Source organism: Equus przewalskii, chromosome 1, assembly GCF_037783145.1.
Source record: "Equus przewalskii isolate Varuska chromosome 1, EquPr2, whole genome shotgun sequence".
Lineage (NCBI taxonomy): Eukaryota > Metazoa > Chordata > Mammalia > Perissodactyla > Equidae > Equus > Equus przewalskii.
The window spans coordinates 139,561,138-139,586,777 of record NC_091831.1 but is presented as its reverse complement, the minus strand read 5'-3'; the positions used below and the strand labels follow the sequence as shown (position 1 = coordinate 139,586,777).

Here is a 25,640-nt window from a genome sequence, read left to right as displayed (position 1 = left end):
TGCCGAAGCAGAGCATGCTGAACTTAACCACTTCACCATGGGACTGACCCCAGAAAAGATTTTTACAATGTGCAAAACCACCAAGTGTTAGAACTCAGGGATGGAAGGAGGTAGAGGAACTTACCTGCCAGCTCACTCCTGTCTCCTGTCCCACATCTGCACTTCCAGGCTGGGTCACCGATCCCCTCCAGAAGCTGCAGACGAAGCCAGATCCCATACTCTAAGCATGGTGCTCCAGGGGGGCCTGAAGCAGTGCGAGGGGCCGGAGCCCCGTGGGTTGGGTTGGGTTGGATTGGGTTGGGTGGGACCTGGGTGCAGGGCTGCTGAGGCTCCCGCTGGAGTGGGCACGATGGAGAAGAAGCTGACTCCAGGCCCTGACCCAGGGGAAGCTGAGACAGCCAGGGGTGTCAAGCAATGAGGGAATGGTGACTGCCTGCGCTTTCCATCTGAGGAAATCGTTGAGGTCCTGGGGAAAGCTGGGGCCAAGGAAATCTGGAGACGCACATAAAGTTATCGTGGTCCAGTGATGGATACCTGAGGAGCCCAGAGATCCCCGAGAGAAATGTCATAGGGGCTGGTGTTTCTGTGCCCACAGGGGTGGGAGTTAGAACCAGCCGGATATGGCTATTGCCATTAACACGACCTCAAGTTCAACCCTGATGTTATCTGGGTTGAAACAAGAGATTCCAAAGAACTTTTGTTATTTGCCTTGGAGCACACACAGTACACATTTATTCAGCCTGAGATAGTCCAGGGCAGGGTGTCAGCAGTGAAGGACGAATTATTTTTCTTAATTTTCAGCTCATCATGGATGACACTTAAAAAAAAGACAATCGAAATAAAATACTAGAAAATGAAACGAAAAACCCCCAAAACAGTCTCTTCTCTCTTCAGGGAGACAAGTCCTCTGATTGCGTGTCTGAATGATGTGACTGTGTCCCACTGATGGGAAATTTCTAAATTCTGAAACTCCATATCTGTGTTCATCTCATCATGAACCCCAAGAGTTTGCAGACTCCAACTTCTGGATTCTCTAGAGAGGAAATAAATCTTCGTAGCTGCAATAGAGATTGTAATTTTCGACCAAATGAACGGTTTCCACAAGGAGCAAAAGAGGCAAATTTACAGTACTTTGTTTGTCAACACCACGTTTACCAAAAGACAGTCACGTTACAGTACATTCGTGTATGCTAACGGCCACGGCATCTGAGGAATGATGCTGAGTTTCTCAGCATCACCAGAAGGATTGTTTTCCTGCTTTAAACTTGAACATATTCACGATACCAGATAATAAAACTTACAGAAACAAAAGCACATTACTACATTTTAATGAAACTTTGTCAGACTGGTTGTAAAACTCCGAATCCATGTTGCCTTATTGAGAAAAACCTGTTCAGAAATGGCAACAAACAGGAGGTGGCTCTTATGGGACATGATGAGACTGAACAGTCCTCAACGTGACCCCTATTGTTCCTGTGCTTTGGTTATTTGCAGCTTTGAATTTTACTCGCTGAATTCGATCTGTTTCTGTTTTGATTTCGGCTACATAGCTAACGACATTTTATTCAACTGAAAAATAAAAATTAGGTACATTAGTAAGCTGCCTTCAGAATGATCCTCCGGTTCAGAAAGGAATAGACAGAACTAAGCCCCTGAAGGAGGTGTGATTTACAGGGACGAGATGCTGTCAATGGCCGTCCAGGACCTCTGTGTTCAGCTTGGGGATCACGTTGTTGTTCTAATCATGCTGTCACTGCTCAGAACATTTTTGGAATGCACTTTTTGGAATTGCATTCAGAGGACAATTTTGAAGATAAATGATAAGAAATGTGTTGGGCTGTGAATGACAAATGCCACTGGCCTAAGGGGCTCCATCTGAACCGATGGTTCTCTAACTTTCTGTCTTTATGGTACACTTTGAACTACTAGCACTTTTGATGGCACATTTAAAATAATCAAAGACTCCAATCACCTCTAAAGATTTAAACACCGCTGAAGAAGAGAGTTATGATGAAATTACAAGGGAGTTGCAATGTCATTACAACCACAGGATAAGGGTGCCCTCAGGGGGGTTGTAAAGGCATGCACAGTTGTGGCTCTGTTCACTTCGTCACTGGACCACAATTTGAAAGGAATCTTTGCTGCCCTGACGGGGCTCGCTTTTGTCAAAGATGAAGTGCCCATGTGTCCCCCGTGGTCCTCAGCACACATATCCCATGTTCCTGTCCCTTCCACTTAGAAGTGACAGCCCCTAGCACTGTGCTGAATCATACTTACCCAGCTCAACATTTTGTCTGGCAAAATCACTGAAACCATAGGTAACAAAAGACATTTCACACAGATGTGACTGTTCCTCAGGGAGAGATTTCAGGTCCCAGAGGCTGCAGCACAGGAACTGAGCAGCACTGTGCCAGGCATCTGCAGACAATCCTCAGACGGGAACCTTCCTTAGCACAGCCACTGGGGGCACACATGTCTCTGTGACAAAGCACTAAATTCTTAGATACCAGCCAAGTATTAAAAGAGTAATCACGATAGAGATATAATCTAGGTACCACATCCAGCACTGCGGGGAGGAAGTAATCAGTTGCCCGAAGGATGTAAGTAGCTAGTGAGAACACTTTGCATTGGCATACATTAATAAGCTTTTTCATTATAATGTCTAATGACTTGAGATTTAGGGAAATAATTCAAATGGAATCTTCTAGAAGTGTATGAACTGACAATATAATTTTAGGGTCACCCTCAGGCTATGTCGATTCAGACCTAGTAAGAGAACCACTGGAAAATTACGTGGAGGAAATAATTGGAAATACATATAATTTTTCAAAATCTATTAACCCTGGAATGGAATATTATTCAGCCCTAAAAAAGAAGGAAATGGTCTGATACATGCTACAACATGCATGAACCTTGACGACATCATACTAAGTGAAATAAGCCAGTCACAAAAGGAGAACTACTGTGTGATTCCACATATATGAGGCAGCTAGAGTAGCCAAATTTATAGAGACAGAAAATATAATGGTGGGTACCAGGGCCTGGGGGGAACAGAGCGGATGGGGAGCGATTGATTGATGGGTACAGAGTTTCACTTTTGCAAGATGAAAAGAGTTCTGGAGATGGGTGGTGGCAATGGCTGTGCAATGACGTGAATGTGCTTAATAACCCTGAACTGTACACTTAAAAATGATTAAGATGGTAAATTTTGTACTATGTGTATTTTACCACAATAACAAATTTTTAAAACAGGAAAAAGAGACATAAAAGTGAATTTTCAGCTCACATCTCCCCATCTGCATATCTCATGATTGTGTTATTACCACAAGCTTGACGCCAGTCCCTTAGAAGGGCAAGGATGACTTGAAAACTTCACGTGCCAATTCACTTCCCCCAATTTTCCCTGTAATGATTAGAACCATAGTTCATGGGAAAAAGAAAAACAGCTTGACTATGGGCCAAGTAGACAAGGCCGGTCCATATCCAGACCTTGGTGGAATGAAGTGTTGAAGCAGTCAGCTGCATTCATCAATGGGCGAAACGTCTTTTGCCATTTCTACCTCACTTTGCACAGCCAGGCAGAGACGTCATCTTGCTTTACACGTCAGGAAGGGAGGGCCAAGGTCAGGCCAGGAGCAGAGGATGGGCAGCCCCTGCATTTTGTAGTGGCACTCAGGGCTGAACTGCAATTTAGACCCCATCCCAGGGGTGGTAGTACCACCGCAGAGGCAGGGAACAGCCCTACATGCTGGGCAGAGTGCAGCCTGAGATTTCTTGAGGGGAAAATGAGAGTTCAGTCAGCCTGCACTGGACCGAGAACCAGGAGACAGGACGTCTGTCACATCTTGTTGCCCATGAGCTGTATGGTCTTAGGTTGAGTTCTTAACCTTGAAGCCTTCAGAGTTTATAGACAGTGGATTGTGTCTGCTCCAGCAATTACATTCCACAATCTATGAAAACAGTAAAAATTATATAAAGAATTTTTCCTAAAACCCTGAGCTATGATTAATTCCTAACAAGAAAATATGCAATTGTTTCATCTTAATGAACTTGTCACTTTTATTTCCATGATCTATAATTGCAAGATCTTTTGAAAGGGGCGGGATGATTAACTTCTTTTTCTCTTTTGTTTTCCTGTAATTAAAAGAGCGAAGCTTCCTGAACAGTCTTTATGGCCACTTTTAAATTATCTGCATTTATATCATAAACAGCTAGAAGCTTTGAGAAAGTATCAGCATTGAGTGTACATCTTCCTGAGGCTGAGTAAAAAGCAAGTTGTTCCATAGGAGCTGTTCTCAATCCACTGTTGTTAAATGGCCCTAACCAAAGTGGTTTTATGGGGAACATGCTCATAAAGGCTGCAGAGAGTGCCAAGCAGGATGTGTGCCATCTGAAAACATCAATAGCAACCTGGAAAACGGAAAATAGCCCGACAGGTTGTGAAGAAGGGAACTTAGGGGCTGAGGCAGCATCAGACTTCAAAAAGACTAAGATGATTCTGTTCGTATGCATCTGCATCCACCAATTCTCTTGGAAATGTCCCACCTTGGTCACGTAGACCAAGTCACAGATGATTCAGCCAAGGAGGCAAACTGTGCCAAGGGGAGAAGGGCATGGGCCGGTTTGTACAACTGGGGCATCCAGAGTCCAATCTTAGTGGGCTCCAGGGTAGACACAATCAATGGTAGTCCTAAATTATAATTATTCAGTAATTTGCATTTTGTAAAAATTTCTTGCCATTATCACTTGTTATTGACCTCAACTGAAGGAAGAAAGACAAGACGGGTCTTCTGTGTTCACTATTGCTCAGTCTTTCCATGTAGTGGAAACAACACTGGACGAGGATCCAGAGTACTTCCACACTCTTCCCTTAACCGTCTACCTGTACACCCATGGGCAAGCCATTCAGTTTCTCCAGGCCTCGGTTTCCACATTGAGCAGAGTGGAAGTGGGCAAGGGCTGAGCCATATCATCTTATAGGCCCAGCAGCTCCAAGTGTCTTTGAGGCTCTGATTCATTTGAGGGTCTTGGCTGTGAAGCCTGATACTGATGGTAATTTTGAAAGAAGAGGAGAGCTGGCTGCTGAGTGATGGTTTAGGAAACTGGGCCCTGGGGCAAAAAGGTTAAAGGGGTAGACTTTTTACAGGCTCAGGAAGAGAATACCAAGTGCAGGCCTCAGCCATGCTAGCGAAGTGAGCACTGGACTCGGGGTCAGAAGACCTGGGTTCAAGTCCCTCTTATTGGGTCCCCTAGTTTCCACTCTCATCCCCCTGGAGCCGTTCCCCACACAGCAGCTGGAGTGATGATTTCAAATTAGGTCACATCATCCTCTGCTTAAAGTCTCTAGCGACCTCCAGTTACACTTAAATCGCACATACCTCATTAGTGTGCTGGTAAACGTTTAACAACTGGCTTTCTTGGAAGGGGGTTCTGGAAGGAGCAGAAGAGCCTTGATTTGTAGCATTTGTCCATTTCTATGGTGTAAATACTCCCACTACGGCTAATCTCAAGCTACTGACTTGACATTTGTGAGCTCACAAAATTCCTGAAAACTCAGCAATTAACTCTTGTGAGTTGAAATGAGTCTGATCCAGCATGCCCCTGCTTAGAACTCAGCTTCTTACTGTGATCCTCACAGCCCGGTGTGGTCTGCTGTCTTAGCCTGCTTCGGCTGCCATAGCAAAATCTCACCGGCTGGGCGGCTTAAACAACAGAAGTCTATTTCCTCACAGTTCTGGAGGCCAGAAGTCCCAGATTAAGGTTCAACCCTTTCAGTTCTTGGTGAAGACTCTCCTCCTGGCTTGCAGATGACCGCCTTCTCACTGTGTCCTCACGGGGTGGAGAGAACTCTCTGGTGTCTCTTCTTATAAGGACACTAATCCTACTGGATCGGGGCCCCACTCTTGTAACCTCATTTAACTTTCTTTACTTCTGTAAAGGCCCTACCTCCAAACACAGTCACATTGAGGGTTGGAGCTTCAACATATGAATTTTGGGGGCATACAATCTAGTCTGCAGCACCTACCTACCTCACCAATTTCACCTTGTTTTATGCTGCCCTCTGATCTCAATGCTACAGCTACACTGCCTGTGAACCCTCACATACTCCAATTTTGATCCCACCCAAAGGCCTTCTCACTTCCTGTTCCCTCTATCTAGAAATTTCTTCTCCACATGGTTGTTCTTTGTCAATGGGGTCTTAACTTCAATATCATAGAGAGGCCTCATTTGACCATCTAACACTAAAATAGAGCCCTTCCTCCACCACATCTCATCACCCAGTTGACTTCCTGCGTAGCCCTTACCACACTGAGATGATCTTGCTCATTACCTGTTAACTTATTTATTTTCTATTTTAACATATGAGCTACAAGGAAACAGGCACTGAGAACAGGGCCTGGCACATAGCATGTGCTCAGTAAGTGTTTGTTGCAGAAATAAATGAATAATAGGGCAAGAATAAATTATTTTTGTTGCAAGATGGAGGTTACTTAAGTACTAGGGGAAAATGTAATTCAATTCTGCAGATTTATATAATTGGTTTCAGAGATTTTTTTTTTAAGTTGATATAATTTTATTTTGATATGGAGCTAAATGTAGATAGGTCTCTTAAGACAAGATCAGGACCAGTCTTTTCTTCAAAATGAACTATTTGAAAGACCACTGAGCCAGGAAGAGAGAGGAGGAGGAAGAAAAAGGAAAAATACAATAGTCCTGTTCATTTTCTAAGGGCTATGGGAAGAGAAGACGACCGAAGGAAGAGAGAAGAGAGGACACGGACACTCTCTGAGCCCCTTTGCTGATCCTTACGTGTATGATTCTAATACTCAGGATCCATCTAACTGAAGGACCCTGTGGGGCATCTGTTGTGCCCCTTTTAGAAATGGGTAAAACTATGCTCTGAGAAGTTAAGCAACTTGACCCAGGACACACGGCTGATAAATAGCAGAGCAGGATTTAATTTTGGGTTGACTAAGTTCAACCTTTGCCTGACCGTACACCTTCTGTGGAGGGAGCAGGCTGGCAGGAGGGTCTTTTTCAGGGAAAACACCCTGAGCAAAGAAACCAGGTAAGTGATGATGGCAGATGCCTAATAGATGATTTTTGTTGGAGGAATCTCCTTTCTTAATTCTTTGGGATGCATCAAGGGACACATTTGCATAGTTTGGAAGGGTCTGATGTGAGCATTGGAAGAGTGGAGAAAGCACATTTAACTGATCCTTGTATCAGGAAGAAAGACCAGGATTCCCGGGAGAGTTGTGTAGCGATTTCTCTGAGCAGGATAAAATCCCGTTTGGTAGCTTTTGTGCGTGTCACCACTGCTGTGGCTTGTTGGAATCACACAGTGCAGTATTCATAGTCTTGGGGCAAGTGGCTGCCTGGCTTGGGGCTCAGAGTGGGGGGATTTGTGCAAAGGAACTGAGTGCAAGGGAGGACGGAGTTCATTTCCTTCCATAGGCTTCCCCTCAGGGGCCCAGGGCATTTCTAGTCATGCGGGGAGTTGACAAAGCTCTGCCCGAACACGGCTGAAGACTCCGCAAGTGCAGGTGCAGAGTGCCAGGAGGGGTCTTGGCTGGAAAGCAGGAGGACAAAAACCTTCTAGTCATGGGTTAAGGTCGCACGTTCTACTTCGGTGGCCTGGGGTTCACCTGTTCGGACCCCAGGTGCGGACATGGCACCACTTGGCAAAAGCCATGGTGTGGCAGGCATCCCACATATAAAGTAGAGGAAGATGGGTACGGATGTTAGCTCAGGGCCAGCCTTCCTCAGCAAAAAGAGGAGGATTGGCGGCAGATGTTAGCTCAGGGCTAATCTTCTTCTTCAAAAAAACCTTCTAGTCTGATCAGTGCTTCTTGAACTTTAACATGCAACCAAAGCTCTTGAGGGCTTTGTCACAACGCAGATATAGAGTAAGCAGGTCTAGATGGGGCCTGAGAGTCTCTATCTTAACAAGCTCCCAGGTGCTGCTGCTGCTGCTGCTGCTCAGTGGACCAGACTGCTCACTTTGGGCCACTTACCTCAGCATCAGCTCAACCATAAGAAATGCAGAATCTTAGGCCCACCCAGGCCTACTGAGTCAGGATCCACAGTGTAATGAAATCACGGGATGACTTAGAGGTACATTTAAGTTCAGGAAACATTGCTCCAGAAAGTGAGAACTGACACATAAGTCTTGGGGAGAGTAGTGGGTTGAATGACAGTCCCTCAAAAGATATGTCTACATCCAAACCCCTGGAACCTGTGGTTGTGACCTTCTTTGGCATAAGGTGCTTTGCCGATATGAATAAGTTAAGGATCTGGAGATGAGATCATCCTGGATTACTTGGGTGGGCCTCAATCAAATGATAAGCATCCTTATATGAGAAAGGCAGAATGGCAGAGGGCGATTCGGGACAGACTGAAGAGGAGGAGGCAATGGGACCACAGAGGCCAAGATTAGAGTGATGTGGCCACAAGCCGTGGAAGCCAAGAGGAAACTGGAGAGGCAAAGCAGGATTCTCCCAGAGCCTCCGAGAGAGAGCGGGCCTGCTGACCCTGGCTTTCAGAATTCTGGCTTCCAGAACCATGAGAGAGAATACATTTTTGATGTTTTAAGCTGCCCGTTTCGTGATGGTTTGTTACAGCAGTCCCAGGAAACCGATTCAAGGAAGAAAGGCTACACCTCATCTAGGCAAGAGCCTGTCGTGTGAGAGGGAGGGGGGCGCCTCAGCCTCACCAGCTCAGAAAAGAAGGACCGTGAAGCCAATGAACCAGAACCCTCTGGCCAGAGCAGTTAGAGAAGGTCACTGAGGATCGCAAGAGAAAGAGCAAGCAGATAAGAGAGGCTCAGGAAGAATGAGTGGAAAGTGGAAGGTGGGTCTCCAGAGGCAGGAGAAAGAGAAGGACGAAAAGCAAACACACCAGATTTGCTGGGGAAGGACAGCTGGGCTGGGCCAGGAGACAGGGCAGGGTTCCTTTGGTGGGGGAGGACCCGCAAGAGCTCTGTGAGAAGTAGGAATACAGCCTACTGAAAGAGACTAGGACCAGACCCAGGAGGGAGAACCAGGAATAACTGCATTGAAATATGACGAAATATGCTTTTTGACTTATTTGGAAATGAGTTAGACTTGCAGATATGCGTAGTGTTACCTCCCCTGGTAACCAGTCGGCATCAAACGTGATCATTAAGCACAAAAAACCATCTATTTGTGATCCTGATGAATACAAGCTGATTATTGAGCTAAGAGAGGTTCTTCTGAAAGATGGCCTCTTTGAGGCTGTGTGTTCACAGGACCAGCTTTTTGGCTTCCATTAGAAAAATGCTCCAATTCTCACCACTTGGTTGTAGAGGGAGCCCTAACTCAGACTTGTGGAATCTCAAGAAGGAGCTGTAAGGTTCATCTAGTCCAACTCCCGCATAAGCAGGGGCCCCCTCCCCAGTAGCTCTGACCAAGAGATACCAGCTGCCCCTATTTGGCTATGCTTTTCCTTTTTTTTTTCCTTTTTAAAAAATTTTATTGAGGTCATAATGGTTTATAACATTGTGAAATTTCAGATGTAATTATTAATCAGTATTCTATACGGACTGCATTGTACTCACCACCAACAGTCTAATTTTTATCCGTTGCCACATATACATACTCCTTTACCCCTTTCACCCACTCCCCAATCCCCTTCCCCTCTGGTAACCAGTAATCTATTCTCTGTATCCCTGTTTGTTTATCTTCCACATGTGACTGAAATCATGCAGTGTTTATCTTTCTCTGTCTGACGTATTTCAATTAACGTAATACCCTCAAGGTCCATCCATGTTGTTGCAAATGAGATGGTTTTGTCTTTTCTTAATGGCTGAGTAGTGTTCCATTGTATATGTATATATATATATGTATACACCATATCTTTATCCATTCATCAGTTTGTGGGCACATGGGTGGCTTCCATGTCTTGGCTATTGTGAATAATGCTGCAATGAACATAGGGCTGCACAAATCTCTCTGAATTGTTGGTTTCAAGTTCTTTGGATAAATACCCAGTAGTGGGATAGTTGGATCATATGTTATTTCTATTTTTAATTATTTGAGAAATCTCCATACTGTTTTCCATAGTGGCTGCACCAGTTTGTATCCCCACCAACAGTGTATGAGGGTTCCCTTTTCTCTCCGTCCTCTACAACATTTGTTATTTTTGGTCTTGGTAATTATTTGGCTATGTTTTTCTTGTTTTAAATGTGTAGCCAGTTCATTCATTGTCTCAGGCTGGTTCAGTGGCGTTTAGTAAACTGCAAAGGCCACATTTTAGAATCTGTACATGTGACACCAATTATGCTTGTGAATCTAAAGAACTTGCTTCTCTTATGGCTCAAAGATTCTTCCCTCCTTCATCCACCAAAAATGTATTGAGTTCAGCCTGTGTGTCAGACACTGAGATGAGCAAAACATGGATGGCTAGAGAAAACAGATCAGTTGATTTACTTTGACTCCTTAATGTAACCGAATCAATATAACTGGTTTGACTTGCCTTTGGCTGGTGGTTAGCAAGACAGGCCAAAGTCCTAAGTCATTGTTTTTGGACTTACTTCCATATGGAGTGGGAATAAGTCTTTATGGAGTGGCTGTTCAGGGCTAAGATAGAAGCAAAAATTCATCAGTATTCTCAATACCTCATTTTCTGCCACCCTACCCCCAGTTTTAATACCTATACCAATGAAAACTTACAGACATTTATATTTACTGTATTTGATTTTACAAAGGACTAAATCCCACTTTTAGTGTAGCATACAGGAAAAATCATAGATTTTGGGATCAGTCAGAGGGTTCCAATTTCTAGCTAAGAGACTGTGGGCAAGCTACTCTTTGAGAACCAGTTTTATCGTGTACAAAATGGGAAATAATCTCTACCTTACGTGATCGTCGTGAGGTTTAAATGAGGTAACCTGGCCAGGGTAAGCACTAGCTGATGGAGAGCTGTGAGTTGTGGCATCTTCATGATTTATAACAATTCTTTCCTCTTCACACTTGCCTCAAGGACCACACATGAAGATGTGTCAGCCGCTCCTGCGTTATGACAGCAGGGATTTCTCCAAAGTAAGAGTTCATTTTCCTTTGCCTGTTTTGGTTGTTTCTAGAGCTGTATGAGTAGTAAAAGCAGCAAGCTGTGTTTGGGGAAGGTGGTGAGCCTGCCAGAGGAAAGTGTTGTTGGCCCGGGAAAGCGGTAATTTCAGCTGGGAAGGGAGGTACTGCTGGACTCAGTGATCCAGTCTGTTTGAGTATGAAACCAAGGCCACTCGGGAAAAAAAGGTCATTTGCTTCAGCAAATCCACTGGTTTTCCCACAAGTTCCAATAGGGCGTAAAGTGATTACTTGTGAGTGAAATGTCTCCCACAAACATCCTCATGCTCTTGCAGCAGTAAATTAGGGCTACATGCAGACACACTAGTGTCTTGGGGTTTGGTGCCTGCCAGTTGACACACCATGGATGCCAAAACCATCCGTTCAGTGACCAAACGGCACGTTTGACCTGAAAGTGTGATTGCTTTATGAACTCAATTTGTTATTAAAGCTTAGATAAAAGGGAAAAACGGTGTTATATTTATGAAGCAAAATAATAACTCGAATAGAAGCATCGGGAACGACTGCAGAACTCCTCTAGTGTAATCCACATTTACAGATGGGTCCACTGAGGTTCAGAATGGTGAGAAGACACTAAATAATCTCCAGAATATGCACAGCTGTGAAGAGAAGTTGGGCCGGGTGAAATATACGGATAATACCTGCCTCATAGTATTGTTGGGGGAATTCGATGAAATAATTATGTAATGGGCTTAATAGAATAATGAAAGTAACTACAGTTATTATTATTTTCTGAGCCTGAAAGAATAAGCACACTGTCACGATGAACTGGAATGGGAGAGAGGCGATGGAGGGTGTATTCTCAGCTACTCATCCTTCCAAGCTTAGAAAGGCTAGAAGAGGAAGCCTATGTGCCGCGTGTCTGGTTGTGCCTCCTCCATGCCAAACGCCTGGCTATTTGGAAGTAATGTGATGAAGGACCGCATATTTCATTGATATCTGCATCCTCGCCAAATAAAGAAATTGCATAACAGCTGGGTCCATCATGATGGGCCTCTTCGCATTTGCCAATTTGGCCAAAATGGTGGTAATTTTATGGCTGTCATCTGGTGTGCCCACGGTGTGCTTACAAAAATGACATTAAAAAATTGCTATTTTCTCCTCCACTCTTTTTTTATAAAGCAGTACCTCATCTGACGTGAGTTGAAATTGTGCAAAACTAAACATGTTCCTAGTGGTTAGGTAATAGTTTAAAGGCATCTGATAATTTCCTGCTGCGGCAGCTGTTGGAATCCACATGTTAATACTACAGCTTTCTACTATGTGAATTTTTACAGCACATTCCCATGCACTATCTCTTTTGAGAAAGATCTTCCAAACGTATGTGGGAAGTGGGCAAGGCAGGTAGAATCATCCAGATTTTAGGGATGGAGAACTGAGATACTGCCTGCCTCAATCCTTGGGTGAGGAGGCGGAGAACGAGCAAGCCTTCGTAGGGGTGCACCCAGCATCACACGGCGGGAGAGTGGGGAGCCTGGGACTAGCCTCCTCAGCCTTCTAGTAATGAGTCTATTGCAAAGAGGTGGCATGACAGGGGGACCCAGGGCTTTGGAATGAGAGGTGGACTAGCATCCAGCTCGCTTCTTTACTGGCTGAGTGCTTGAGGGCAAGTCTCCCAAACGCCCTGGGCCTCCATCTTCTCATGGATACAACGTGGGGCTTCCAGGGACAATCGTACTAATGTGAGAATTGTCATGAAGCCTAAAATGAGATCATGGATGTGGAAGCATCGGGCACATCTTCTACCCCTTCTACTGCATAAAAAGAAGTTTGAGGGTGTCATGAGTCAGTCTAACTACCGAGCACCATCACAATCATGCCCAATGTTTGTGGACAAGTTGCCCTGTACCAGACGCTGTGCTGAGAGTTTCACATAAATGATGCCTTGTAATCCTCACAGCAACCTTATGAGATAGTTATCCCTATTGGATTGATGAAAAACCCCTGAGGTATGGAGAGGTTAAACAGCTTACCCAAAGCATATTTAAGAAAAGGCTGAGCCCAGATTTCAGGCTTCACTGCCTCCTTATTAAGGGAGTCATAAAGCTGAAAGGAACTTTAAAAATCACTCAGGCCACAGGCTCAACTTCCATGTCTCATAATTTAAGACTTTTGTTGCAAGAAATGTTGTGGTAATAATTAAAATACTGAAAAAACGGAAGTTTTTGAAACATTTGCTTTTGGTTATAATTACAGTAGATTCAACATTATTTTTATAATTCTTGTCATTATATTCTTACAATGGTTCTCATTGTTTTGCACTTTGAAATGTTGTCTTGATGGGAGAGAAAGGGGCAGGTAGATCTAATGGGCAGGGCTTGATGACCAGGTTGCCCTGTCTCAAGGTATTTTGTCTGTCTTGTTGACCTGGTGAAAACAGGGTATGGCTGTTGACGCCCTAGACATAAGCCAACACCGGCTAAAAGCTGCAGGAAGGGAAAGAAAAGGAGTTCATTCAAGTAAGCCTTAGCTGGGTTGAGCCCTGGAGGGGTCAGCCCTTGACTGTCCTTTGACCTAAGTCCAACTGAAAGTATCACAAATTCCATTCAGTTCATTACTTTGACAAAGTTTAATTTAGCAAGTTTTTCTGCAGGCATGGGTGAGAGATTCAGCCCCAGGGCCCAGCTGACGCAGGAGATCGAGGAGGGTCCAGCTGGCATTCTTTCCAGTGGGCCAAAGCCACACCCCTATGTGGAATATTAGCATCACCAATGGTGAAAGGTGCTGCTTAGAAATAAAAAGTGACAACTTCCAAGCGGCATTTCTCAATATGTGGGGGCTTTCTGAATGTGATTATTTTCCACTTGGGAGGGGGAAAAGTGGGATGTCAATGAAGGCAGATGGGAGCGTCCAGTATACCAGAGGATAGGAGGGTACAATTGTCCTCACAATTTGACAGTGACAGAGCCCTTATATGCATGCATTTCACTGACAGTTTACACATCTCAGTTCTCTGGGAGATGGGAAAACAGAATCCACAGCACACTCAAGAGTGACAATTAAGTACTTAACAATGAGGCAAAATTTTGAAGAGAAAACAGGATTTTCAAATGTACGTTCATCAGCCCACTGAAAAGTCAATGGTCTTCCAAATTCCTCAGGCCAAGCCTATACAAACGTATAGGGTTTGTCAATACAGGTCAAGCAGAGTGAAAAGTTGAGCAATTACCCGGGTAATTTGATTCTGGGAGAGTTTGCCTGGATCATTTAAACCAGCACTTCCCCTTGCTCCTCACCTTCCATCCCCAGTTTCCCCCCAGCTTATTTTTGTGTCTGCATTATCTATATACAACCGTATCAATCTTCCATTTCACTTTGACGTACAGACATAGGCCTTGGCTCCATACATACACGTAAAATACTGTAGATCTTCTAAGGGAGTTGGATGAGTGAAGTACGCTGCTCCAAAGTCTGTTTTCCTCTACTATGCAGCTCTAGCCAGAGGCAAAATAACTGTGTATTAATAATCATTGGGCAAATTAACTTGGAAAAACTAAATCTAAAAGCCTGGCCTTCTTTCGGGGGTCTGAATTACTTGGATGATTGTCTAGACTTGACTGCAGACATATCCAGGTGCACAGGCATAGTTCTGTGTATATTTATGTCATATAGATGATCCAAATAATTCCAAGTTCAAATATTTCCTTCTTTACTAATGCCCATCCTTGAATTCTTAGAATGCCTGCCTCTTCTTTACTTGGTTTCTGGGGTCAGTTAAAGTATCTATGAACAAGAGTATCTATTCAGTACTGATCTTGAGAGTCAATATGGGGAGTCAGCATGGGGGCTGGGGATGGATTACAAAAGAAAGAAGAGAGCTCGCACCCTCAAGGAGCTTACATTCTCATTTTATACTTAGCTGTTGCCCTATTGCCAAACAGTAGGATGAAAAGAATATTCAAATATTGAGATGGTGGTTGACTCAATGGCAAACATTTACATATTTGTAAATGAGTTTAATTTTTCAGGTTTTAAATGGCATTCGGTAGATACAGTCATATTGGCTCCATAACACAAGAAAGTGGTATTTGGAAAGTTGACTTCTCTGTTGGATTCCCCCTAGAGAGCTAATTCCAAGATGTGCATTTTATCCATGGCTACATAGAGTGATTCAAGAAACCAGAGACTATTACATCTCGGAGGTAACTGTTAAATCTGAGGTAGGATAAAAAATGATTGCAGCGGCTCTATGCTGATTATGTTGGGTTGATTATGTTCTCTATTGATCTGTTGGCTTTTGGGGTCATGGAAGGAAAGAGAGGGGGAAGATGTCAAGGAAGAAGGACAATGGAATGGGAGGAGCACTCTTTAGAAGTTTGAACCCACTGAGTTGTGGAATTATATATAGATTTTGAGGACTTCCCCTCCACCAACAGCTCACTGGGGACTTTGTAAGAGTCCATAGATGACATTATTTAAAGTTCTCTCTCGGTTATCCACACCAATGGAGCTAAGCAACAATGCAAACAAAGAAAAGAAGTTTTTTATTAAATCACTTTATTTATTTAGGTAACATTGGTTCATAAGATTGTGTAAATTTCAGGTGTACATCATTATATTTTGCCTTCTGTATAGACTACTACATCGCATTCACCACTAAAAGTCTAGTTTCCATCCGTCACCATGCATGTGTGCCCCTGTACCCCTCCCCCCTCCCATCCCCCTCCCCCCTACGAATTTTCATTTGAATTTGAAATGCATTGTGTGAGTTTTTTTCCTACAGCAGACATGTGGGCCTAACTCTATTTACTCAAGCTATTGCTAAGTTACCTTGATTATCTGAATCATGCCTGAATCAGAGGTAAGTGGCTGAGGCATGAACTGAGAGACTGGGAAAGGATAGTCTCCAGTTTACTTTTGCCACAGACAAATCACATAATAAACAAGAGTTAATGGATTATAATTCACAGGAAAAGTCGAATGCTGAATCTGTAAGCATTTCTCCAAAGACTATGAATGCTGCAGTGGCCAACCCCACCAAAAACCAAATCAAAGCACCTTTATTGACACTAACATGTTTGTTTGGCTCTAGGTACCCAGATATCGGCCTGGTCTTTCTAATCAACTTGGCTTTTGGTGTCATGGAAGGAAAGAGAGGGGGAAAATGTCAAGGAAGATGGACAATGGGATGGGAGGAGCACTCTTTAGAAGTGTTTCTGCCCCAGACATAAAAATGCTCTCGGGGCAGAGCAGTGAACATCCTGTGGCAAATGGGACATAAATTTTGCTGATGGCCTATCTTTGCCAAAGCACATTTTGTGGAATGGGGCCTTTAGGGCTGCATTCTCTTCACTGACCATTTCCCCCACAAACTCTTGGCCTCTGCATTTTCTCTTGCAGTTTGGTTCTCTGGTTTGGACAAGATCAGATGACCAATGTTTCCTGGCTTGCATACAACCCATAGGATGCATGCCTATAAAATGCCACAGGCCACCGAATGTTTACTATGAGGATGACACTACCTGGCAAAGATGGATGGTTTCCTTATGAATAACTGATGAGAAATGCTCTGGAATAGGTACTGACCAAACTTTTTTAGTGTTCGAGGCACTTTTCTGAATTTCTTGGAGTAAAAATCATTGCCGGTAAGCTTCTAGACTCATCCGGGTGGAGGGCCAAGTCATTTGTTTTCTGCATATTTTCAAGACAGTTTCCTTGTAATGTCTTCACATGGAATCGTCTCAGAAGTGAAACCAGCATCACCTTCATCATCACCATGGCGATGAACTTTCCAGCGCAGCTACGGGGCCCAAAACCAAATGGCTGAAAATACCTGTAAGGAACCTATGAAAATGATCAGACAATTAGCCAGGGTACCAAAAGCTAGAGGCATGCAGTCTCTGTTTGATTCACCCTGAAAACACTTATCAGTCAGAAGGCTCTGTTTCAGAGTCTCAGCCACATGGCTCCTTCGCTGAGGTGAATGACTATAGCTCAGATCAGCCCTCTTCGCCATCCAGTTTGATTCACCCCTTTGTGATACACACCCAATCTCGGACAGTCCCCAGGTTTGCCTTTCACACAAATGTGCTGGGGTAAAGCAATGCAGATCATCTTATTACAGCCAGTGTTAGCAGACTCAACTAGCTTTGTGGGGTGGCCACAGCTTTCATGACTGTTCTGTAGTTGCCAAAGCAAAGAGTGTTTTTGTGCAATGCCATAGCACCTGATACCAAGGGACAAATTTAGGCAAAGATGTGGATTCCTGGCCTATTAGTGCTGAGCATCTAAATATTTTTAGTTCTGCAAAAAATTAATGGGGACCACATCTGTCTGTCTTGTCCACATCTGGACTTACATAGTGCCTCGCACATAGTAGATACTCAATAAGACTTTGTTGACTAAATGTCAACATGGCATACACTGCTCATCTAGAAATAGAATGAATTAGAGAACTGGATTAATTAAGATCATGTTTCTATATCATATGAAAATGGAAAAAGAGGGCACTGAGGGAACTATGTGGATAATTCACATTAGAAAAACATCATTGCCTAGAATTTGACCCAATGGAAGCAGAATCTGAACTATACTGCAGTGAGAGAAAAAGAAAAAGCTGAGGTTCTTCTAAGTACCAAGTCCTATTTAGAATGGGACCTAGTGCTCATGGGACCATCTGGTGAATCAAAGGTAGACTGCCAAAGCAGAAGTGGACCCTCCTTTACCTAGATGGTGCTACAGCTGAACCTACGTGATGACAAAATGACAAGTTTAAATGAAAAAGTAGGTTGGTTGGGTTAAACAAAATTTCCCTTGTTTTAGCCAAATTAAGGCCTGGATTTTTCACATTTCAGCCTATTATGTGGCTACCACGTAGACATTTCCCAGAGCTGGAGACCTAGCATCCTTGGCTCGAGGTGGAACATGGTAGTCATGTTCTAAGCATGTGCTCCTGGTGGCGTGGCGAGGGCAACAAGCAAATAGAACGAAATGTACATGTTGTAAACACAGAACAGGAGCAGATTTAACAGACATTTTCAAGAGCGGCATACTCAGTTTTAAGGAAGGGCTCTTACATTCTTCTCAAAGTTTTCAAGAGTAAATTCATTAGGCTTGGGGAAAAACTCGAGTTTATGCATTCTTCCAATATTCAGAATAATGTTAGTCCCCTTTTTCACTGGATAGCCATCGATGACATCATCCTCTAAGGCTTTGCGCATGACAATGTCCACGACAGGCTGGTACCGCATGCTCTCATTAATAAAATTTTCCATCACTTTTAATTTTTGCATATCATCATTCTTTAAGTCTCTTTCACCTGTGGGAGCAGATTAAAATCAACAGAGGATGTAACGTTAGTTTCAATATGTGATTGGCCTTAAAACTCCTATAGTTTGCACAGAACAGTTTGCTCTTTGTTGAAAAAATTTCTATCTATAGTTCTAATGCACACCAGCAACGTGGGCCAAATATGCTATGTGTTTGGTCCACAGAGTGTTTTATAAAAATTCAGATTTGAAGCCAGTTATCTTAAGACCTGGGAGATTTCATAGAAAAGCTTGGATTTCTAGAAAAATCAGAAAACCTGGTAACACTAGACCTCCATCCCCACATGGCAACAATGGGCTGAAGTTGGGTGGCTGATGAGCCCTTTAGAGGGGCATCCATTCTGCACTCCCATGTAGATTGGTCCAGTCTGCTTCGTTTATCTGCCTGGCCTCTGAAGTCTTTGAGTTTTCTTCCCTACTCCAAATCCTAGAGGACATTCATTTCTTCTCTGCTCAAAGTGAGATGGTGAATTTAATCAGTTTCAACGCAAATTGTTCCTCTGGTTATCTGTGCAGTCATCTGCCCAGAACACATCACTGATAGTCCCTCCTTCCCATCTCATTGAGAACAACCTGTTGAGGTAGCATGGCAAGAACCCCCCTTCCCCTACCACAACAATATGGGTGCCTCAGATCCGCCAGGTGAGCTGGGGGTTGATGGCAGCCCCCCCTGTCTCACATTGGCCTGACACTGGTCAGAGAGGCTCGGATTACTCCCAGAATTGGCAAAGCTTCAGAGCATCCTCAAAAAGGCTACCATTTCGGCAGAATCAAAAACAGCCCAGGGTCCTGAGGCAGCCGTGTCCCTGGACAAGTGCGCCATTCAGGACAGGTCTCATTTGGTCAGAGAACTCTAACAGCCTGCCCCTCACATACTGCTCTTTGTACACTGAAGGGTCTAGTGGTCTATGTTTATTTGGGGTGGGGGTGGATAAAGGGACGATGATGGAGGTAGTAACCAAACGTTTTCCCTAGGGAGTAATTACAATGTGTGTGTATCCAGAGGGGGCAGGATACACGTGTGAATGTTCTGCTGCTTTTCCGTCTTTGCAGAGGAAGTGTCAGGGGGGACATCATGGGGCACAAACACTTTTCACCTCTCAAGGAAATTGTATTAAAGGCTTGCGGTCTCAAGAGCAATTTCCCGCCTTGTTCCCCTAATTCCATTATTCTATGGCCCTCTCTTCCCTCCACTGAGTCTGTTTGTTGAGTGTTCTTCCTCCCATCAGCCCGTGAGCCCCATGAGTGCAGGGATGGCACTGGCTTGTTCACCACTGTGCCCCTGCACCTGGCATAGAACCCACAACCTGACAAGGGGCACTCGAGGAAACATTCTAGAATTTGGAGGCTGGATGTTATTCTGGTTCCTTGCTATCTACCTTGCCATTACCAGGCAATCTCCCACCTACGGTGATGCATCTGCAGACCCCTTCTCTCACACATTTAACCCTTCTGTGAAATTTTCCCTTATTGTCAACTATTTCAAGCAGCACTCAAATGGTTTCTAAAATACAACTCCTTTCCACAACCAAATAATGCGTTTAAAACAGATTGTGTACAGTCAAGAGAGAAAAGTCTACATCGTTACCTATATCTCTTTACATTTGTCAGAAATGTGTTCCTAAAAATATTATCCATGTGAAAGACATTCCAAATAAGGAATTCTGTTTTCTCCCAGAAAGCAGTTCTGATTTCTTCTGAATGTGGCATGTTTCTATGCAAGGGTGGTGATGTCAGGAGCAGTGGGCAGAATGATGCTGAAGCAGAGGCTGAGCAGGAAAGAGGTCATGTTGGGGAATTGCTGAGCAGGGACCTGGGGATTCCCCTGCAGAGGAGGAGGAGAGGGCGGAGGGAAGGAAGGGCCAGCGTCACTGGATTTGGGGGAGAGGGGAACTGGTCATCCCCCTGCCCCTGCTGTCACCCTCTCTTTCTCCTTCTGCCACCCACTGGAAGTTCATTTGTGGAGGGACTGCTTGAAACCCAGAAACACTGCTATAAATGATAGCCATTTCCCTGAGTGGACCCACAAAAGCATTTTGTCACTGATAAGGTAGGTAGGACATTGTACTCGATGCCATGTTTTTTAAAAACAGACAAATACAACCATATATGTGTGTTTATATGCACATTGAAAAAAGATCTTGAAGAAAACACAGCAAACTATTGACAGTGGTCCCCCTGGGGAATGGGAATGAGGCTGGGGAGGAGAGTGGAAGGGACTGAGAGATGTCACTTTCTGCTTTATACATATTTCCATTATTTGGATTTTTCCATTGAGCATGTATTATTTTTTTTTTTTAAAGATTTTTTATTTTTCCTTTTTCTCCCCAAAGCCCCCTGGTACATAGTTGTATATTCTTTGTTGTGGGTCCTTCTAGTTGTGGCATGTGTGACGCTGCCTCAGCGTGGTTTGATGAGCAGTGCCATGTCCGCGCCCAGGATCCGAACCAACGAAACACTGGGCCGCCTGCAGCGGAGCGCGTGAACTTAACCACTCGGCCTCGAGGCCAGCCCCTGAGCATGTATTATTTTTAAAATTAAAAAAACACAGAAAGAACTATCTGTTTAACCTATTTTGCATAATCATTGTGTGACAAAATGACTTGCTTTATTGTTCTCTGGGTGGATTATAATAAAGATTTTGTTTGACATCAGATTCTTAGGACATTAGGAGCTGACATTCAGAAGAAATGGTTTTCTAAGCTCTATTATTTATTTGATAAATTCCTACCAAGAACAGTCTGGATTTCCTTCATGAGTGCCTCTTCAACTTTAGGGTGCTGCGCAATGAGACATAGCATGAAGAACACAGTGACAGACAAGGTGTCTGGCGCTGCAATCATCATTTCCAATATGCACTGGTTCACATTCTCTTTGGTCAGCTCACCACGTTTCTGAACAATCAAAAGAGGGGAGAAAAATTGGAAGAGTGAACCATAGTTTCAAAAAACGAGGGGAGGTGACATTCAAGGATCAACAACCTCAACAAAATGAAATCATAGAAATTGCATGCCTCTGTAATTGACTATGGATGTTTTTTCATAACAATCTTCAGCTGAAAGCTGAACAATTTAACCAATTATCTGTGTATTTAGTGTCTTTGGATTCCCCCATTTTCGTATTTTGTATTGTGTGGACACAGAGTTTCAATATTAAAGGTCAGTCTTATCAGAATGTCTAATGAGTAGGCTACTTGGGTTGGGTATTTTAGAAGTACTAGAGAATACTAGACAAGTAGAAATATGCAATAATTACAAGAAGGAATCTTTACACACTTATACACAAACAGTCATACACATATGTTGGGTGAGAATTATGGTTATTCCAGGTCAGTACCTCAGCCAAAATTAGATCAGTGGCAAAATCCACATGGTCTTCCAGTTTCTCTGCTGTGAAAATCCTGTGTCTTTTTTCTTCTGCTAGAATTCCCACGGCATCTCTCAATTCTTTGCTGGAAAAAAAAAGTGCAAATATAATCTATCTGTGGCTCAGGACATCTAGAAAAACAGATTCATTTGCCATTTGTTTAAATAAAATGATCTGCTTTCATTGAAGCCATTAGTGCTTACGAATAACTCAATTCATACTGAATTCTTTACGAATATCCTTAAATTACATATATTATACCTTATGTTAAGGAACTAGTTAGCTGAGATGTCTAGGTACTGGCAGAAAAATCAAGGCTGGAATCTCCAGTTAAGGGTTAAAAACTGGTACCAAAAGGCTAAATCCAATCATGTTTTCCAATTTTTGATTTGGCCAATGCAGTATTTAAACTGTAAAACCCAAACCAAAGCCAGTGAATGCTTTTAGTGGGGGCGTCCACTCTTCAGCCTGCCACAGACGCTCCATTTCCTGTGTCTTATATCCGCCCAACCCACTTTTATTTGCCTAGCCCTGAAGACTATTGAGTTTGAGATTCCTGTTCCAGAAAGTAAACTCAAGTGACAGTATTATTCTTGATATTTATTACTGAATCTTTCAGTTTCTGCCACATGGTAAACACTACATGAATATTTGTTGAATGAATGGCTGGCCACACAAATGTGTATACACATTTTGACAGCATGGTGGAAGGACAGCACCTTGGTCAGAAGGGCAGGGTGTATTCTGGGTTCTTCTCATTCTACATAGCGTAGTTTAAGTCTCTGAGCCTTACGTCTCTTCTAAACTGAAGGGATCAGAATAGATGAACAAGAAGGCCACCTTGAGATCTGAATTATGTTATTCTTGCCTTTGTCTTTAAGTGTATACGTTAATGTATAAGTGCATTGTTCCCCAATCTCAGGGAACAATACTCTGTATTACATTAAATGTACAATAGGGGCCGGCACCATCGCCGAGTGGTTAAGTTTGCACGCTCCACTTCAGTGGCCCAGGGTTCGCCATCTCAGATCCTGGATGCCAACCTAACACCACTCATCAAGCCATGCTGTGGGGACATCCCACACAGAAGAACTAGAAAAACTTACAACTAGGTTATACAACTATGTACTGGGGCTTTGGGGAGGGGAAAAAAAGAGGAAGATTGACAACAGATGTTAGCTCAGGGCCAATCTTCCTCACACACACAAAAAAGGAAGAGGTAAAACTGCATAATAGTTTGCCTTTAAAAAAAAAGTGCAATAAATCTGTCTTTCAAATTCTTGTTGACATGGTCACCTACACACTTAAATACCCTGTCGATGCTGTTGACATAAATAACTCTACGTTTACTGCAGCTGAGCAGGAAAAGTAAGGGAAGATTCTTTAATATTCCTGCCACTTTTTAAAAGTTTCTTTTGGGCATCTCAAGGAAGATGTTTAAGCATTTTGAGTGATATTCTTCAGGGTAGTATAGTAATTGTGTCATTCCAAATGAGGATGCCATCTATTGTGTAACTCTGTAAGTGTGCTTATAGACACACACACCCCTCCAGAGATACACCAGGGGTATAGTCACATGCGTTCATTCATCAACCCATCCATTTGTTCAGCAAATATTTGTTGAGCATCTCCTACATACAAGGAACAGATAATCACTCACTTGGTGGGCTGAGAATGCTTACAGCATTCCTACCTAAGCAATGGCCCCAAAATGGTCCAGGAGCTGTTGAAATTTCCCTATGCTCTGAATTCATAGAAAATACCCTGATGGAACTGTAGCCACTCCTGAGCATCTCTTTTTTCCCTGGGCCAGTATCAGGGTCCTGAGAATGTCCATTGGGATTCCTCCTATTCAAGTTAAAGTTGGTCCTACATAAATGTATGTATCTGAATTTATATACCCTGAAAAACCAGGAGAATTGAGTTCAATGATGGTTTTCAGGGAATAAGAAGTCTCTAACTCACAAACATCTATTACCAGAATGCATCTCTGAGACTGCTGTTTGGAACTTTGAATATATTTTGCACCAAAACAATAGTGGCTAGGTTACCAGTCCAGGCCACAAACTCCTATTTAATCTATTCTGTGGCTGAAAGGACTTACACTTGCCAAAATAAAAAGCAGAAAACAATACTGCTGTAATATTTGGAATAAAAAGAGGCAAAAAAATTTAATAAATAGGGATAGGAGTAGATGTCCCAGAATCGTTTCCATAAATATATTTTTGTGTATTGGCATGAGAAAGACAAATACCATATGATCTCACTTATATTTGAAATCTTAAAACAAACAAACAAACTCCTGAGCTCACAGATGCAGAGAATAGATTGGGGGTTCCTAGAGGGGCAGGGTGGGTGGTGGGGGAAATGGGTGAAGGGGTCAAAAGGTACAAACTTCCAGTCATAAAATAAACAAGTCCTGGGGATATAATGTACAGCATGGTGACTATGGTTAATAGTACTGTATTGCATATTTGAAAATTGCCAAGAGAGTAAAAAAAGTTCTCATCATAAGAAAAAAAATTTGTAATTATGTTTGATGACGGATGTTGACTAGACTTACAGTGATGATCATTTTGCAATATACACAAATATTGAATCATGTCGTATACTTGAAACTAATATAAAGCTATACGTCAATTATCCCTCAATAAAAAATATTGGCATTATTGCAAGGGCATGGGAAGGGAGGAAACTAAAAGCTTTCTCTAGGTCTTTACTTCTCTAGGATATAGGAGATATAAACTAACGCACTAACCATTGGCAAATACATAGAGGGAATGTTGCTGAGCTAATTGCTACAGAGAAGTAAGGGAAACCATTATCCGGTCTCACACAGTAAGTTTCTATGGGCCTGCTGGTCAAGACCAAAGCCAAACTAATGGCCAAGAACTATACAATGAGACTCTTCAGACTCTATCAAATCTGACCACAGTGAAGAAGTGAATCCTTCCTCTCATTGATCCAAGTCACAATAAGCTCTGGTGGAAACTAAATGAAATACATAAGGAACCAAGTGTCCAAATCACCCACTTAATACACATCAATCACGTGAGAATATATAAAACGTCATCAAGTTGGCTTCCTCCCTGAAGACTAATACTACTGAATTACACAAACAGGATAAAGTTGGGTCTTCAAACAGGTTTGGGAACTTTTAAAGATGGAGAATTTAAGATGGTTAGGGACATCTGGGGAAGATATGAACAGAAGGAGGAGAAAACTAACATATTTAGTGCCATGCTCTGTGCTAATCGCCCTGCATCTGGGATCTCATTCACCTTATCCCCACTCTGGAAGGTAGGTTATACTTGACTTTAAATAACTTCCCAAGGCCATTTAGTTACTAATTGTTAGAGACAGGATAGAAACCAGATGTGTCTGCCTCTAGATCCCATGGGATGTGGCAGTATTTAGTGGCTGGCTACTTACACTCCAAAAGTGTCATCGATCAGCCTATATGTCTTTGGGCGTTTGTCCAGCTTTCTGCTAGACTAATCTGAGACCAAAGCAAAGCTGTTTAATGATGGTTTCAGGATCCCCCAGAGACACAAGATACATAACTAAAGAAAAGAAATCACACATTTTATTGAAGTTCATTATGTTCATTATGAAAAAATTCTTTTGAGACTGCTGTCAATTCCAGCAAGTTGAATTATGTTAAATTCATTCTGGAGCAACACAACTATAAAATGATTCTGTGTTTCCGTCTTCCCAGACATGCAAAGAGAATTTTGACAGATAATAATGATAGGTTCAGCCAACCCTTCTCTTCAACCTGAAATATACTGCAGTGCCCTCATTCCAGAGATGGAGGCTCTCAGACCACCCACTCGGCCCCCTTGCTGAGAAGCTGCCTGGGCCAAAGGCTTCCTTTACTCCTTGGTCTGGCCACAGG

The 25,640-nt window shown here is 43.1% G+C and overlaps 1 protein-coding gene across 5 annotated transcripts in view; it reads right to left on the bottom strand.

The window, feature by feature from the left end:
• Positions 1–15,588: 15,588 nt before the first annotated feature.
• CYP19A1 (cytochrome P450 family 19 subfamily A member 1) overlaps positions 15,589–25,640 on the bottom strand; it is a 111,215-nt gene continuing 101,163 nt past the window's right edge. For all 5 annotated transcript variants that reach the window (XM_008513834.2, XM_008513835.2, XM_008513833.2 and 2 more), the window contains 4 exons: positions 21,713–21,827; positions 21,108–21,270; positions 18,125–18,366; positions 15,589–16,892 (listed from right to left, as the gene is read on the bottom strand). In XM_008513834.2, coding sequence (XP_008512056.1) covers positions 16,644–16,892; positions 18,125–18,366; positions 21,108–21,270; positions 21,713–21,827 — 769 coding nt within the window. In that variant the 3' untranslated portion in view covers positions 15,589–16,643. The remainder of the gene's footprint in view (positions 16,893–18,124; positions 18,367–21,107; positions 21,271–21,712; positions 21,828–25,640) is intronic.